This window comes from Epinephelus fuscoguttatus, linkage group LG11 (assembly GCF_011397635.1).
Source record: "Epinephelus fuscoguttatus linkage group LG11, E.fuscoguttatus.final_Chr_v1".
Classification (NCBI taxonomy): Eukaryota; Metazoa; Chordata; class Actinopteri; order Perciformes; family Serranidae; genus Epinephelus; species Epinephelus fuscoguttatus.
The window spans coordinates 30,268,594-30,286,917 of record NC_064762.1 but is presented as its reverse complement, the minus strand read 5'-3'; the positions used below and the strand labels follow the sequence as shown (position 1 = coordinate 30,286,917).

The 18,324-nt window shown below is 40.3% G+C and overlaps 1 protein-coding gene across 1 annotated transcript; it reads right to left on the bottom strand.

Moving 5' to 3' along the window:
- Positions 1-1,519: 1,519 nt before the first annotated feature.
- Positions 1,520-13,989, bottom strand: btbd9 (BTB (POZ) domain containing 9). Its single transcript, XM_049589773.1, has 11 exons — positions 13,802-13,989; positions 13,217-13,425; positions 12,277-12,640; positions 11,664-11,931; positions 11,288-11,507; positions 8,561-8,680; positions 7,689-7,798; positions 7,062-7,251; positions 6,716-6,823; positions 4,199-4,277; positions 1,520-3,483 (listed from the first exon to the last, which is right to left on the bottom strand). Exons 2-11 carry the CDS (start codon positions 13,399-13,401, stop codon positions 3,289-3,291), a joined length of 1,839 nt encoding a protein of 612 aa, XP_049445730.1. The 5' UTR covers positions 13,402-13,425; positions 13,802-13,989; the 3' UTR covers positions 1,520-3,288.
- Positions 13,990-18,324: the final 4,335 nt, after the last annotated feature.

The following is an 18,324-nucleotide window of genomic DNA, read 5'->3' as shown; positions in this document are numbered from 1 at the left end:
TCAAACTGACGTGTAAATGCTATATTACACGACTTACAGCCAATAATAATTACAAAGTGTGCATTCAGTGTCGCCGTATTCACGAAACATGAAGAGGACATGTGTGAGAGGGTTTGACTAGCTTTCATCAGTGTAATCCGTTTTACCTGATTACAGTGAAGATTACAGTGAAGACTTAACTCTGATAGATTTGTAATTCAGAGAAGATACCATCAACCATTATCAGTTACATCATATGGTTGAACGGACATGGTATATAATACATATCTGTGTGCAAAAGGAAACCTCTTGGAAGACAGGATCCCGAGATCACTAAAGTATTGTGTATGTATTAGTTTGTGGTAGCTCTCGTGCAATTAATGCAGCATTAATTCACTTTTCTGAGCAGCAAGCTTTAAACACAACACTGACACATCACTTTATAAAGCTGAAATGGTGAACGGTGTAGAAAAGAGCTGTCTATTTACAATTCAACCAGACACAAGGCCAGATAAGCACCCATTTGCAGTCATGTTTCCGACAAATGCAATTATTGCACTCCCCTTTTTGCTAAAATTTGTTCTCCACCAACTCCAGAGGGGTATATCTGGCTGTTTAGCTGCTCAGTGCCCCATGTTTACCTACAGTCGCTTATTTCATGTATTTGATTTCTGGTACGGGAAAGGCAGCATGCAATGGGTTTATTGGAGGGTTTTTGTTCTCGTAAAACATCTGCCTGCAGCAGCTGGAAACCAAAACAATGGGCTGCAAGATGCTAAAAAGCTCAAAAGAGCAGCACCTCACAGATTATAAAGTCATCTGACCCATCATTGTAAAAATATTGATAACAGTAGATTTAAGTAGAAATTAATTTATGAATATGTGCCATGAAAGTACAAGATAAAGTGAAATGATAAAGGCTTTGAAACTAGATCTTATCCCAGGGCCCTAGGTAATAATGCAGGTAATGCCTTTAGGCACCTATTGTTTTTTTCTTAGTATATTGTGCTTTCAGTGGTGGATCTGGTATTACCTAACAAATTTGCAATTACTCAAATTACCACAAACCTGGAAGGTTCTGGCCCCCTGAGGCCACATTGTGTAACAACTCTGCCAATGATCAGCGATTAAACAAGACAAAAAGGTATATAAAACATAATTAAAGTGTGAATATTTCCAGATACTGCTCATCAGTAAACTTCCCCACTCAAATAGATGGGTTTGCTCTACTTCACCTCTTGGCTTCTACATTGTTTTTGTCCCACTGCTCTGGTTAAAAACACTTGGTTGCTGTTCTTACAGTCCAGGACAAACAAGGCAATTATTTGAGACACAGAAAAAAGACCAAAAGATACAATTGAAGCTTCAAAATTAGATGTTTTTAAATGTTTCCATGACAGTAAAACAGCTCCTGAGGCAGCATTACACATCAACATTTTCTAAAGAGCTGCCAGGGCATCAGTGCTTAGAGCATGATGAATACATGTTGACTGATCAATCACCACTGTTGGTCTGTAACAAAAGCTCTTGAGACTAAACAGAAGATAGAGATCACTGTATTGCTTGTATCAAAGACCTCCACTGTGATCAACAGTAGCGAGTCAGGCAAGCAGACGGGTGTAACCCCTCACAGCAATAAGCGTTAATAAACAATGTCAGTTGTTTCTGTAATCACATTTTTGACAGGCAATGTACTGAATAAGAGGCAGTGAAATGCAATCACACGTCAATAGTCAAAACTAATATATATATATATATACCTCAAGTAAAACTATACACATACATAAAAGGTAGATGGTGGGTGGGGAGTGTGTAATCTACATTACAATGTAACCTGAACAAAGCCCTATGTCAGTTCTCTTGTTAGTTATTAAGGAAGACGTTTTCCAACTATGCAACTATGGGTGCTGTTCTAAAATGTAGATGGGGATGACTAAAGAAGGCTTATAGAAACATCAGTGAGTAACCCAGGGTAGTTAGGTACTTCAGGTTATTTAACATCAAATAAAAGGTTTTCTAAAAAGGAGTTTTTCAAGACAAACAACTCAAAAGTGCAACATCAGGACACAAATGAAACAAACAAACAAACAAACAAACAAAAACAGGAACCATAGCACTGATAGCTTAATTTAAAAACAATCCTCCAAAAACACACAAAGTACAGCTTGAACCTGACAGATCCAAGAGCGAGGAAGTGTTTAAATTAATTTCACAAACAAACAGAACGTTACCAAATCCAGCACTCCAGTACTGTACTTCAGTCAGAAGACCCAAGCTGCAATCTTTATCTCTGTGTACTTGAGTAAAATAAAGTGCCAGTAGCAGCTGCTCATGTATCTACTGTATATAAACTTTCTTCACTGCAGCCCTAGTGCATAACATAATTTGGTCCAAGCCCCTTAGCCCCAATTTTCACAATCTAATTGATATCCCCGATCATTTGTGCTAAGCTATTCAAGTGCTTAAAATTAAGACACTTTATTCAATCTAAGATAAGTTTTAGCAAGGTTTTTTTTTTGAGGTATGAATTCAAACTATCAAAAAGTCACACCAGATAAGGACCACAGGTTTTGGTTTTGGGTGTGAAAGCCTGTCAACAAATACTCAACAGTGATTACTTAATATGCAAATTGGATTAAGTGCAAGTTGCATACAAACGCCACAGAATGCAATAGCTCCACAGCTTTGGCAAACCTTTGAAGAATTTGATTCCAAACTTTGAAAAATACTTGACTGCTACTCTGTTAGCTTGATGGTATGAAAAGTGAGTAGTGCCGTTTTAAGACAGCTTCTTAAAAAAATAGCTTGTTACAGGATAAAATCCATCTCTTTTGGAAATATTAACTCGTAAAATTCAAATAGCAACCCCCCCCCCAGCACTGGTCTTACTGCTCTTTGGTGGTACAGTATAACCACATTTCAGTGTGTGTGTGTGTGTGTGTGTGTGTGTGTGTGTGTGTGCCTTGTCTTTGGAGAAGTAAAGATTCCACTTTGATGATTTTGAAGGAAAACTTGAGTCTTAGTAGCTAAAAAGTACCTTCACAAAATGTATGAGCCAGTGGATGTGAAACCTAACCTTCTGTTTCAGACCTGGGAAGACTGGAGCCCTAAACGCTGCTGCTACAGATACACCAGTCTCTAATGTTGCACTTATGACAGAAGGACCATGGGTTATGACAATGAGACGATCGCCTTTAGCAGCGTTGTAGCAATGCAGTTTGGATGATGAAGGCTGTGCAAAATGGCATTCTGAGGTCTCCCTTCCTCTCGACACCTTCCAATGTGAGGGGGCAAGAGGTAGGGGGGCTCTTAATGGTGGGACTGGGAAGAGGATGAGGAAGAGGAAGAGGGCTGGGAAGGCAGCAGGCTGTGTGTGCGTGACGGTCGTTGAGGTCGCGGCTGTGGGGAGGCGGACCCAGAATCAGAGGAGTCCAGGCCAGGGCTGCCTTCATTAACCTCTGTGTCCAGCTGGGCCGGACACTCGAAGTGAACACAATGGAACACCTGGAGAGAGGTCAGAGTCAAACATCAACACACACACAACACTGTTTAAGCCTGCTTGTGGTTTAAAGTTGATCTACTGGTAACAACCTGGTAACAGTCAATCCAGCTGGATATTACAGGGTTCCCCCAGGGTTTTCCCAGTTAAATTTAAGACTTTTTAAATATAGCTTAAAATGAAATTCAATACCAGCTTAACTCACTACAGGTTGCAGGATATAATGGAAAGCAGTATGGATTTTGATCCATAGAATTTACCAACTGGGACCTACCAGTGGTGGAAGAAGTACTCAGATCTTTCACTTAGGTAAAAGTAGCAGTACTACATTGTTAAAATACTCTGTGACAAGTAAAAGTCCTACATTCAAAACTGTACTCAAATAATCATTATGTCATTAGTAATCATTATGCAGCATTATTTATTTACTCCTACGAAAGGACAAGAAAACAATTTAACACCTCTGCCGACAAAATTCAATACATCTAAGACATTATTTTGAGTATATTTAATTCAATGCCTTTTTAATTATCTAAAGATGCCACAAGCACCCTGTATTAAATCTGCTCAAGTACCCAGTCATTTCTGGCTGAGACAAATAAAATTCACTGACTGAGCCTTTTAAACCTTGATCCCATGAAAAATGTTAAATTAGGATTTTGTTTCCTATAATATTAAAACAGAAACAGGAAGAAACCTAATGACCAACTGTGTTTTCACCTCATTAGCAGTGTTGTGAGTCCCAACAATACGGATGAAGGAAGCAGCCTGCTTATCAAACTTCAATGTCTGCCATGATCTGTAAGAGAGGGAGGTAAAAAAAATACATCAAAACAAAAATATGAAACACGTTGTTGTTTTTTTTACAAAATGAATGTCTGTTATGATGATACATCCCTGACAGGGCCTTGATTTTATTGTACACTTCAGGGGAACAATTTGTCGACTCTGATGTTAAGTTTGACACTTCCTGTTCCTTAAGGCTTATAGATTAGCCTACCTTCTACAAGAACAACAGTTACTTAACCATACATCTGCAAAAAATACAGACTTATAGGGAATCTAAACTTATGTATTGAATCGACACCATATCTACGGCATAGGCTCCACGTGAGGTGCACCTCCCTATAACTGTAACTACACATCATGGCCACGCAGACCCCGTCGGTTTCTGTAAGATGAAACCTTTTCCCTCAGTGGAAACAAAGCTTTTATTTACTTTTATTACACAGATAAGAAACAATAAATTGTGAAGACAGTAAAGCCTCCACTAAAATAGCATTTTAAGTCTCGTGTGTGATTTATCCTTCAGGGATTTTACTTCGGGATTTATCCTGGCTTCATATGAACAGAGGAAATCTCCGCTCGTTGCTAAGCTAATCTATACAATGTAAAATGCCATAGGCTGGCACTAATAACGTTAGCATGTTGTATTTGCTTGGAAAACATGTTTAGTATAAGACAGTTGTTCTGTCAGTGAATCTTGTGAGTTGTAATGGAGCCAGGTTGTGTGCTGTTACCTTTGTTACATGTTGCTGTTGTCCCTGGATTTATATGAGAAGAGGGAAAGATCGCCAGCCGCTAGGCTAATCTATACAATGTAAAATGCCATAGACTTGTGCTAATAATGTTAGCATGTTGTATTTATGGGAAAATGTGTCCAGATAAAGACAAGTGCTTTGTCTGTGAAAGCTGTGAGTTATAGTGAAGCCAATTTGTGTACTTGTGTTTGAAACTGTCTCTATTTAGTTATGTTTAATGTGTATTTAGGATGTGTTTTGAATCAACTAAACTTTACAGCACTTCACAGAATCCTCCGCCGTTAACTGAATATATTCGGCCGAATATTGCAAAAACACACACATTCGGTATTCGGTGGAATAAGAGAAAAGCAAGGCAGAATAATAGCGGCGTGTTTTGATAACGCAATCAAACAGCGCGTGGTGACGGACAGAGTAAAATGTCGGCAGGAATACGTATTCCTGTCAAATACGGCGGCGCATGGTAACGGCTTACCGGCGACGGAGAAGTCCAGCTCCAGGTGAATCACTTGTTGTCACGACTGCCCAAAAGTACCTGAACAGCCGAGCCATGGTGGCACACAGTATGTGGCATATCAGAGGAGAAACGAGCCGTTCACATTTCTCTCTTTTAGTCTTTCAGTGGCAGGTAACGGCCCACAAACCTCACCGCACTTTAGGGACTGTTCTTTACTTATGAAGGGACTTGTCAGGGGCGGAGGGTGGCTGGTTGATTTTTATTTCATTTATTTATTTTATTTTGATCCCCCCATGTTAATCACTTATTGATGCTGTTTTTGAAGTATGAATAAGTCAATAAGTAATTTATTCCATTGAAATATCAGTGATGTATTATAGAAAAGTGATTTATCTTTTTATAAATGACAAAAGGCACATCTGCCTCATTTTTGCTGTGGTATCATGATACTACTCAGAACCGTGATATTTTTACTGGTATCGTACCGTGACGATTTTGGTACTGTGACAACACTAATCTGGAGGTGGTTCATCTGCAAAAACTAATGAAAAACTAAAAAACGGCATTTGGTACTCGGTATTCGGCCAAGCGTTTAATATTATTCAGCTTCGGCTTCGGCCACAAATTTTCATTTTGGTGCATCCCTAACACCACCAAACAAGTATAAATGCTCGCAATGGCACAGATGACGTGCAAAGGCTATGGCATAGGGTCTGCCGCACAACCATAAATCCTGCTTAAGTCAACATTAGCTGGAATGTGACCAGGTATTTTTAATCCTGCCCTTTAAGGGAGGTGATTTTCAAACACGCTGCTCTTTCCTTGGCGAGGAACACATAGCTCAATGTTCTTTTTTAATTCGACAAACTTTCAGAAGAGCACAAGCTCCTGTTGTTTTAAGGTTCACTGCTTCGTGAGATCATTTAGCAGTAAAAAAAAATATAAGGTATCAAAGAAAATGTAAAAACATTGTGGACAATCCGTTAATGCAATTAAGCTATGTGCTATGTGGTGCTAAATCTGCTGTAACTTTGGAGCCCTTTATCAATGTTTCATTGTCTTCAGTTGAAACATTTTGTTCACAGCCTTCAGTTATTAACACATATAGTGTCAGTTATTCAAGATGTCCACATCCCAGATTGACATATAAATCTGAAACCTGTGTTCAAGGAGTGCAAGCAGCGGGAAAAAGCAGCAGTGTGGTGAGCGAGGTGACAGAGGAGGAAATGGGAGCCTCACCGACATGCCACCCTGGTGCGGTCGACCACCTTTGTCCACTGCTGCTGGTTGGTGGATACTTCAATGTAATAACTGTAGGAGCGCTCATCACAGTCCCACAGCAGCAGCCTGAACAGGTACATGAAGTGATGGAACAATAAACACTATTTGGTATTTTGAACCTATCAGTCCTAAAACCAGGTTTTAAAATGGTAATCACAAGATCTTAATGTTATTTCAGACTTTCAGGTTTTCACTACACCATTAGCATGGCCAAAATAGTTCACAATGATGATAATATTGCAAAATCTATAGAAACTAAATATGATAATCATTATTATTACTTTTGGTTATTAGTATGATCTACCTCAAGGATCCAATGGAGTAGGGCTGAGCCAGCTGAATGACGATTGCTCCAGAGCCCAGTTGATGGCAGGTGTAGCCGGAGTCCCAGTCGTAGTTGCGTGTGTCGCCGTTGAGCAAGGCATTTCTGCTACGGCTCACACCCTCGATGACACTGGCACACGCTGCGATGGTTGCCACATTCTCACCAGGCACTATAGACATTAGGTGCTTGGTTATAAACTTGTTTTTCTATAATCTGCACTGTTTTGTTGCATGAAATGGATGACTGACTGCATTTAGCCAGAACAAGTTAAAAATAAATCACACACATTATAATCAACTGACACCAAATCCTCCACCATCATCTTGCCGGGAGACTCTCCTTACTCTTGTCATGTGATAAGTGAATTCTGACTCAGCAGCTGCTCTACAGAGCAGAAACTTTCAGTTTATAATTGTAGCATTAGTTGTCTGAATAAGTATTCACTTATAAAAGCAAAACAAAATCTGGGTCAGTGGGCAAGTAACGTAATCGGTGGATGCCCGAATACCGTGTAATACTGCTAACACTGACTACTTTGGTAAGCCTATTAAAAACACTTCAGATTACATACATGGTGAAGACACAACTTTTGTTTCTGAAACTTACCCAGAAGTCCGTTCTCTAGGGTAAATGAGCGGTTGGTGAACATGCATTCAAAAGCCACAAGATGGAAGACCTTGTTGACTGTGTTATGTGTTCCCACAATGCGAATGTACCTGAGACACAAAGAGCAACATCATGACATCATGATCATAGGATTTTTAGCAAATCTGTTGTATTAAAAAGCATTATTTTTAGCTAGGTGTAACTTATAAACTAACTATATATATAAATATATTACAATGTGTTTGTACAAGGGTGCAGTGCAGCACCATTACTGCATTCTTTAGGGCTAGCGTGAGTCATATCTTCTAACATCCGTTTGGATGTTTACACACTCTTATCTCAAACAAGGCATGCCCACAACACATTATCTCGAATCTGGAGTGTCATAAACTTCACCTTGATTTGTCTAACAAGGCTGTATGAACTAAGGAAGCACTAAAATACTGTACTGTAAATGTTCGAAAAAATGCTGTCCTGTGCCAGGCAAGCATCAGTGTGGTTTGTAGACACTGAGAACATAATCCAGATCAACTACAGGCAACAACCTCAGAACACACTGTAATTGCTATGTACACCAGGTTAAGGCAAGTTATGGCAAAGAGCACAGAAGAAAAAAAAGTTGCAAAAATTACAGTGATTTCTTTAGACTGGTTGTGCCACCAAGATCTCCAGCCTGGCAAGACGGCAGAAAACCAAAAGATGTTCAACTACTTGTGAGTAAACCTGTTTCTTAAATATGAGCGCGTGGTTCTTGAAAATAGGCAGCATGAACAGGCATGCTACAAAGTCAACTTTTTCAGAACAGCTCAGGCAAACAGATAATAACTGTTTGTGTAACTGAACCTGGGAGCCAAATGGTTATATTTGTTTACCTGCAAACTCGTGGTGTGAAGTACAGATCCTGCCAAGAGCGGCAGAGGTACTTTGAATGGTCCACAACACGAACCCAGTCCAGCTCATCCATAGATACCTCGATGTAGTAGGAGTAGGACCTTAAATAATCAAGAATTACAACTGAAATCATTACACAAACTCAACTTGTCATGGTATAAAGTCCGTCTAATGACGTTTATTAGAAGCAAAAACTATAAATGTGTCTTCGGAAATGTGCCAGAATAACCCGAAAAGGAATAAGTACATGTTTAGGTCCTGACACACCAAGCCGAAGGTCAGCTGTAGGTCAGTATAGTGCCATCTGTGACCGTCTGTTGCCCTAGTTTTTGTGTTGTGTCCCACACAGTTTTTTTCCCCAGCCAATTCAACATGTTCAACATGTGACAGACACAGTGACAGGGCTAACTGTTAGCATCACATGGCTAACATTACCTAACGTTACCTTTGTTATTAATGAGTTTAACAAAAGAGTCAAGCTGTTCTGGTGTCTGTGTGTGTTTGTTGACAGTTTGCTGTTGACAACATGTTCAACATGTTGAATTGGCATCTGAGGCTGTTGAGCCAATCGGTGAATGAATTCACTCTGATTTGCAGTTCAGCTCAGCGCACACACAGTGAAACAGAAGTGAGGAAAGTAAACAAAAAAAAAAAAAAACGAAACAAATTTGTTATTTAAGGTACTTTTTTTCCTTTGCCATTGAGCTCTTAGCAAAAAAGGTTTATAACTGTATTATCTTCCAAGTGTTATTGTGATTGGCTTTGGACGGTGGTGGCATGTGACTGCGAGTCAACAGGAAGAGGAAATCAACCTGCCAGTCTGTAAACTCTCCTCCCACTACTTCTGTGAGCTAGCCAGGTCGAGGTTTTCAAATGCAAACATCAGTAAACATTAAGATGAAGAAGCACCAGCTGAACTAACATCCTGCTAACCATTGTACAGGCATTGGAACATAAACTGGACGACCTCTGTGGCCGCATCAGTTTCCGACGGGATCTTAGGAACTGTAATCCCCTTTGACTCATTGAAAACTTGGCTAAATCCTGGACGGCGCCATTCAACCAAGAGGCTCTTTTTCTATATGTTGATCTGACAGAGAAGAGAAGAGGCATGTGCTTTACGGTGAATAAGGACTGGTGTGATGGTGGAAATGTGAGGTGCTGTCCTGTTCCTGCTGTGGATCATGGCTATACACCATTCAGAGACAGCTGCAGTGCGGCGCTGCCCGTGTTCGGAGTTCGGACAATTACAAAGCAGCAGCCAACAATGTAAGAAGACGCAAAAAGGATAATATTACAGTGCACAAGTTAAAGGGTCTGATGGCTCACATTTCACTGGAGTTGTGCCTTGTACAATTCCATGTGACTAATACGTGACTGATGAATTGACTGGTCTTTCTAGTTCCCTTTTTGAAGGACAAATACAGGCTACAACCACCTGCTGCCATGTCAAGTTATTTCCTCTGACACAGGCACAGAACATTCGTGCTGGTTAGCCATTGGCTGTAGTCTTTGTACTGTATTCAGGTGCAACTTTCTGGCCAAGATGTAGGCAACATGAGGCAATGCAACAGTTGCCCTTCGTTGCCACTACTTCTTTGATGTTGGTTTGGTTTGTACAAGCACATAAGAACAACTCCTGGACACAAAGAGTCTTGAAGGAGTCCAAAAAATGGGTTCTCATTAGGGCTGGACGGTATGACAAAATTTTCATATCACGGTTTTAAGAAAAAATCATATCAGTTTCACGCTATTTTGCTCAGGTTCAGCCAACTTGACATGCTGCTGTGTTGTGCTATGGCCTATTCAAGTGCCAGAATTTGTTATTTACCTGACAACGTCTGAACGCAACACACGCTCCGCTCCATTAGTGCTGTGCTTGGTTATAATTGTCTCGGACTCGGGACGGGTCGTCTTCGGTCAGGAAAATGCGGCCTGAGCCGTGCTCTAGTGTGCTCACCTGTGTGTGTGTGTGTGTGTGTGCGCATCGGGGCCAAACTCCGCCATGCACGATACAGAGAGCAGAGGAGAATTGTAAATGGCGGTGCGCCGCTGCTAGTTGCATATAGGGGAAACACTGCTCTTTTTGGTATGAGTTCTTCTGGGTCATCTTGTACAGTTGCTTTGCTTTCAGGACTCTCTCCGGCAGTCATTCTCACCTCTAAACTTTTCTATATGCTCTCACTCTCGCCCGCTCAAGCATGCCTGTGGTGTGCAGAGGTGAAATGGGTCCCCGCTGAAACACTTTCCCGCCGCGCACGTTCCGGACGTTGTTTGGGCTATTCACTGGTATTGCGGTATATGAAAAATTCATATCATAACGAAAATAAATACCGGTTTTCAGTACAAACCGGTATACCGCCCAGTCCTAGTTCTCATAGTGATCATTTTGTAAGTTCAGTGATTATGTTTTTTCACTGGTGATTCTTTATTTTGGAACAACAGTCTGTCTGACATTTTTCAAGAAAACACTGTTACAAACAGACACAGCCCTTGCCAAGTCAGTTTGCTGGAGGCAACAAAACTAGATACCAGCGCAATCAGTCAGCTACTTTAAAAGTAAATTGAGCTTGATAATGTGATCGAATATTCAATTAAAAAAATATGAAGTATACCACATATGCATAAAGATAAAATTCAAACCCTGCTTTACTATTTTGTAACTTCCTTCTGCTATTTTTTCACAGAGTGAAACAAGCCTGTCTTACCGACTGTCTCTGTCCCAGAGGAGCAAGCGGATGTGATTAATGATGGACGACTGGCCGAGTTTGACCTGGATCCCGGCCCGGCCATCCTCCTCGATGGGATGTCTGGAGAAGCCGTGGTCCAGGTCGTAGTTCTGGGTGTCTCCATCCAGCAGCGCTGACTTCAGCTCTCCTTTCACCACCTGAGCTCCATACTTCATGGTGGCAATGTTCTCCTCAGGGACTAAAACCCATGAAGAAAAAATGTGCAAATGAATACACGGAATACACAAGTGATATATAAAAACACAGAAATACACTATATAAAATGTTTGATTTGGTGTTTTGGAAGTGATTCCTGATAACACCAGTAAATAGATGGAGGAGTAAGAGCACTGACTGAGCATGCCACGGTAGTTAAGGTCCATGTTGCGACTCTCAGAGCGGGTCTTGATGGCATCCAACAGGTCGTCTGGGCTTAGCAGGCCGGACGGTCGCACTACATTTAGCATCTCCGTCAAAGTCATGAGTGGCAGCCGCACTGCTGCCATCACTTCCTGGGTGTCAGCCCCGTCTTCGTGCTGCCGGCACCAACGACTCAAGGCCAGGAAGATCTCCTTCTCACTAGCAGCGAATGAGTCCCGTCTGACCACAGTTAGCAGAGCAGTCTGCAAACACAGGTACTTTAATTAAATGATTGTTGACGACATTTTGTGGTAACAGCTTCTCAGTTAGCTTAACTTAAGTTACATCAAGTGACATCTGCATCCTAAAAGCCTATGATTTCACACACACCTGCATTTAAGGCCGATCTCTGTTGCACTGTATGGTAGAAATCACTCACCTGACACTAGAGGTATCTCAGATTTATGTAAACCCAAAGGCACACAGGATCATTCTAAGATTTCAAGCCACATTCCACCATTTATAGAGATGTTAATGCTCCTCTACTGTAAGTGTGAACCAGATGCAATACTGATTACAACTCTTCAATCACCATTCTGTAATCCTACCTTGGAGAGCATGAGAAAGCCGTCAGAATTCAGCACTTCGGGACCGTGTCTATCCATATAGGCACAGCAGGCAGCACTGAGCGTGCTCAGAGAGTACAGACTGGCCACATCAAAAACCAGACAGACGTTGTTGGTGTGCAGGATGGTGCGGAGGAACTCAGAGGTGGAATCCTCCAGGGGCTGGAGGCCGTAGCGATGAGCGAGGCCCAGGAAGTCAAGCAGCACCTCTTCCCGGGCAGAGCTGAGACTGGCCCGGCCGGTGTACAGATAGTGTAGCAGCATAGAAAAGGCCTCGGCCCGTGTCTCTTCTAAACATACCTCCGCCTGGGGTTGGGATTCCTTCATCCCCCCATACAGCAGGGCCCTAAAGAAGCCAGAAGCAGCAAAAAAACTTAAATGTTTGTTTGTTTTTCAGTGCCTTTAAGTCTTCCTACAAAGTTTCTCCATGGAAATTTTAAAAATTCCTATTCCTATACTCCTATTCTAACACAAATATTATTTATAACTGCTGTCGGTTACACCACTAGATTTGATTGATTCACTTTGTGGGTCAAAATATGCAGCCCACAGGACCAAACACAAACAATCACAACTTGTAAGAATGCATGTTCACTTTAGTTTGTAGTATCTACAGTGTAATAAGGGAATTATACATTTCCTTAGGCTAAAGTCTTAAAATATCCAGTTTACTGTTACATAAGATGAGGAAAATGTACCACCAAAAAATGAATCAAGGAAATGTCTGACATTTGTGCTTGAACGTGAATTAAACAAGCAATTTAATGTCAAAATTAAACAATGAATCAATTGATTGCTCCGGGTTTGTTTAGGTTTGAGATTGTCAAGATGTGTTAACAAGGATGGGCTTGGGAAAGGACGTGAAGGATTGACAGAAGCAACACAAGTTATGGGCGCCATGGGTTTAGACATCTACACCTACCTGAAGTAGTGACAGCGAGCTGCCAAGATGACCCGATGCGCCGGGAAGCGCTTCCCCTCCACAATGAAGGTAACATCGCTGTACTCCTCACCCAGCACAAGGGCTCCCAGCTGCTCCGACAACAGGTGGATGTGGTCGATCTCCGACACGGAGGCCAGTGGACGCAGAGGGTGGCTGTTACTCATGGTCGACGGCTGCCAGAGTCACATCTGACACAGGAGGAAAACATGCAAAACACAGCGTAACGTTAAACCGGGTATTTGGCGAGAAACCGGAGACTCACAACATATAACGTTAGCTAGCTTCACGCTACATGCTAACTGCAATACCATTAAATATAACGGCAGGCTTAAAGAATGTAGTGAGCTAACACTGAGCTACAAAAGCCAGTATTTTCCCGGTGTCTGTTCATATTTCAGTGAAACAACGCAATGAGCAGGTTACACCAGGTAAGACGTTGAGCTTTCTTGTTTACAGCCGCTGTTGTCGCGGACATTTGACACCCGAGCAAACGTTAGCTAGCTAACGTTAGCTCACAGTGCGCTAACGTTGCCCTGTTTTGTTCAGTCTGTGTTTTACACTTACCGAGCAGCTCTTATTGACTCCAATGTTTAATTTAAGATAATTAAAAAATATATAGTCGTGGTATTTTTTCCAATTTACATGAAAATTCAGCACCAAATTTACATTCCTCTCAACATCTCACCGACGGAAACCAATTCTGGGTCAACGGATAGGCACTTCCGGTTCGATAAACAGTCCTTCAAAATAAAGGTCCCCCGTGTGCAAACCGTATCATAGTGGAAACGAGTGCAGAGAAACTCAAGTCTTCTTCTTCTTCTTCTTCTTCTTCTTCTTTCTTTTTATCGCGGTTGGCAAACAACTTTTCAGGTGCATTACCGCCACCTTCTGGACTGGAGTGTGGAACAGAATATACTATGTATTAAATTTTTTTAACAAGCCCTGTTGCTTCCAAAAACCTAAAAATCTCTCCAAATACAACATCCCCTGAGTTTCTCCTCAATATATCTGCTACATTAAACGGTATCTTATTTCTTTGAAATGCTGCTTTGAGTGTGTTTCTCTGTGTTTGGTACTTTGGACACTGGAAGAGGATATGTTCTACTGTTTCTCCTGACTCACAATGTTCACAATTTCCTGTTTCATGTTTCTGTATCATGAATAATGTGCTATTTAACCCCGTATGACCAAATCTCATGCGTGATATGATGTCTTCTTCTTTGCTGCTCCTTTGACATTCTCTCATTTCTCCAACATTCCCTTTGTATATTGTAAAAATGTCGACCTCTGCTCTCTCTGTCCCATTGCTTCTGCCATTTCTTCTTCATCTCTGATTTTACTATACTTTTAATCTCGGCTTTACTGTATGTTACAACCATTGATATTTGTTCTTTTCTTGTTGCACTCTTGGCATACTTATCAGCCAATTCATTCCCCTCAAATCCTATATGTGCTGGAACCCAAATGAACTTGATCTCTACTCCTGCTCTCTTTATTCCCTGTAATATATGTGCTATCTCGAATATTATATCTTGTCTTATATCTGACTGAATCTGTTTTATACTGACCAATGCACTACTGGAATCGGATGCTATCAGCACTTTACCTGGTCTGACTTCATGTACCCAGTTCATTGCCATATGAATGGCCAGTAGCTTTCCTGTGTATATTGCTAAATCATCATTGACTCTTTTAATTGTATACAGTATTTAAATCTGGAACTACAAATGCTATTCCCACTCTGTTTTGTCCTGATTTGGATGCATCTGTATATACTTTAATAAACTGACTGTATTTCTTATTTATATATTTGTTCACTTCACTCACACTTTTCCCTTTTTCTTTCTTTAGTAATCTCAAATCGATAATTGCCTCTTCCACTGTCCAAGGTGGGACAATAGAAAGTGGAACTGTTTTACTCATATTTTTATCAGCTATCCTACTTTCTTTAACCCGGTTTTCAATTGTCCATCCAAAGCTTTGTACCTTTCTTCTTTCTTTCTCTTGACACGGCTTTAAAATATTCTGAGCTGGATGGTTTCTCCATGTCCCCTTAAATGTGCCCAATATATCAGTGATATCTGCTCTCTTCTGATTTCTAGAGGCATTTCACCCATCTCTACTTGCAAGGCTGACACTGGAGTGGTTTTCTTTGCACCACAACACACTCTTAGTGCTTGATACTGTATGCTATCCAGTTTTTTTAACATTGTTTTTGATGCAGATTCATATACTATACAACCATAATCTAATACTGACCTGATTAAACCAATATATACCATTTTCAATGATGCTCTATGTGCGCCCCAATCTCTTCCTTTCAAACACCTAATAATATTCAATATCTTTTTACACTTTCCTACTACTTTTTCAATATGTGTTTTCCAAGTAATCCTTTTGTCAAACCACATCCCTAAATACTTAAAACAATCCACTATTTCTAAATCTTGCTGATATAACTTAAGATTGATTTGATTTTGTATTCTCTTTTTGGTGAAGACAACCACTTTTGTTTTGTTAACTGAAAATCTAAAGCCCCACTTCAACGCCCAAGCTTCTACCTTTCCAATAGCCTCCTGCAATTTCCCAACAATAAATGCAATATTTCGCCCCCTTTTCCACATAGCCCCATCATCTGCAAATAACGAAACACCAATAGAACTGCATACATTACTAAATATGTCATTTATCATGATTGAAAACAAAATCAGACTAATAATACTACCTTGAGGGGTTTCATTCTCAGCTGTGTAGTTTTCACTCAAGTTTTTACCCACCCTTACTGATATCTTCCTGTTAGTTAGAAAATTCTTGATCCATCTAAATATTTTCCCTCTTATTCCCATATGATATAATTTAATAAGCACCCCCTCCTTCCACATCATATCGTACGCTTTTTCCACATCGAAAAACACAGCCACTATACTTTCTTTATTTACATGGGCTCTCCTTATCTCATGTTCTAAGCATAATGCAGGATCTACCGTGCTCCTTCCTTTTCTGAATCCACTTTGATAGCATTTTAATTCTCCCCTTGTTTCTAAATAACCTCTCATTAATCATTTTTTCCATAGTTTTGCCTATATGAGATGTTAGAGCTATTGGCCTGTAGCTCTCTGGCAAACTCGAGTCCTTACCTGGCTTACAAATAGGAACAATTATGGATTCTTTCCATTGAATAGGTAAGTTTCCCTCTTCCCATATCTTATTGTACAATTTCAATAACACCTCTTTACTTTGATCACTATCTAACATACAATAGCTTATTTCATCTTTTCCTGGAGTTGTTTTTCCAAATTATTTTAAAGCATTATTCAGTTCTGTCACTGAAAACTCCATATTAATTACATTTCCGTATTCTTCTTCACTCTGTATTGTTTCAATATTTTCTATTACTGTTTTTTTCCTGCCTTCTTTCTCTTTGTTACTCAAATTTTCTGTGTACCTTAGCAAAGGTTTGTGCTAATAGTTCCGCTTTTTCTTTGTCTTCTATTATAAAGTTCCTGTCATTTTTCATTACTGGATATCCATATTCTTTCCTATTACCTGACATTCTTTTGATCATACCCCACACTCTTTCCAACGGTGTACTCCTACAAAGTGACTCACAGTACTTTCTCCAATACTCTCTTTTTGTTCTTTTTATAACTCTCCTCACTGTTGCCTGTTGTTTCTTATAATTTATTAAATTCTGAAAACTAAGAGCTTTTTTCAATACCTTAAAGGACTTGTTTCGAGCTTTTATTGCCTCAGTACATTCATTTGTCCACCATGGTACTAATATTTTCTTTTTATTCCCACTGCTTCTTGGAATAGACTCCTTTGCTGCCTCAATTATATTTTTGCAAATTTCATTGTTCAGTTCATTAACCGACGTATTTACATTTATCATTCTCAATTTACCCTCACTCAATATTCTGAGTTTATCCCAGTTTGCTCCCTCAATTTTCCATCTCCCCTCTCTCTTGCTCTGATCAATGACACTTTCCATTCCTATACTTATATATATTGGATAGTGGTCACTACCCACTGTGCTCCTCCTTAATACTTCCCAATTACTTTTCCCTGCCAAAGTTTGTGAAACCAATGTGAGATCTATTGATGACTTGACTCTGTGCCCCTTGCCAAATTCACCCTTGTGCCTGCACCAGTATCCTTTGCGTCCCTCTTTTGTCCAGACCTCTATAACTACTACCTCTAATTCTTGTGATGTTATTATTTGTCTATATTACACATCTTGACTGGTAAATATTACACACCCTCCACCATTTCCATTTGTTCTGCCCTTTCGAATGCTAGAGTATCCACTTATAACAAAATCCAAATTTGGCTTGAGCCATGTCTCTTGTACACAAATAAGATCTGGTTTTTCCTTTAACTTGCTTATATATTTCTTAAACTCTTGTCCATTTGCAATGAGACTCCTAGCATTCCATTGGAGTATGTACACTATGATATGTAGGGGCTGCTGCTTGCTGATGTCCCTTCTCCCTGACTAAGGTCTGCTTGTATTTTTTCCCAGGATAACTCCTTCATATTCAGAAATTTTGCTGCTGCCTTCACAATTATTTTGATTTTTTCTGTTTTAGTTTTTGCTTGATCTGAGCAGTTTATGACATATGCAAGAAAAAGTACTAGTTTTTCTGTTGACAGTCCCGTCTGCTGGTTTAACACACTTGACTGCTTTGCTTCCTCCATCTCTTCCACCCTTTTTTCTTTACTCACAATCTTTATTGCTTCTGCGTATGTCACTCTCTGCTCTGCCCTGACTTGTTGAATTTCAACAGCCTGTTTCCTCACTGTACATCCTCCATAAGCCACTGTATGATTTCCTCCACAGTTACAACATTTAACTTGGTTGTTGTTTCCACATTTCCCATAAAGATGCTCCCCTCCACATCTCCCACACCTCTGTTTTCCCCTACACACTGTGGTGACGTGGCCATATCTTTGGCACTTGTAACACCTGATAGGAGGCTGAACATATGCTCTTACATTAAAACTCATATATCCTATCATGACCTTATCCGGTAGAAATTGATCTTTAAATTCTAGCATCACTGACATGCTGTCAACTTTCACCCCAT

Excerpts from the sequence above, each read along its gene's own strand:
- btbd9 (XM_049589773.1), bottom strand. The coding sequence starts at position 13,401 with ATGAGTAACAGCCACCCTCTGCGTCCACTGGCCTCCGTGTCGGAGATC. Across the intron at positions 7,799-8,560 it reads TTCACACCACGAGTTTGCAG|GTACATTCGCATTGTGGGAA; the intron begins GTAAACAAATAT and ends TTTGTGTCTCAG. Across the intron at positions 4,278-6,715 it reads CGCACCAGGGTGGCATGTCG|ATCATGGCAGACATTGAAGT; the intron begins GTGAGGCTCCCA and ends CCTCTCTTACAG.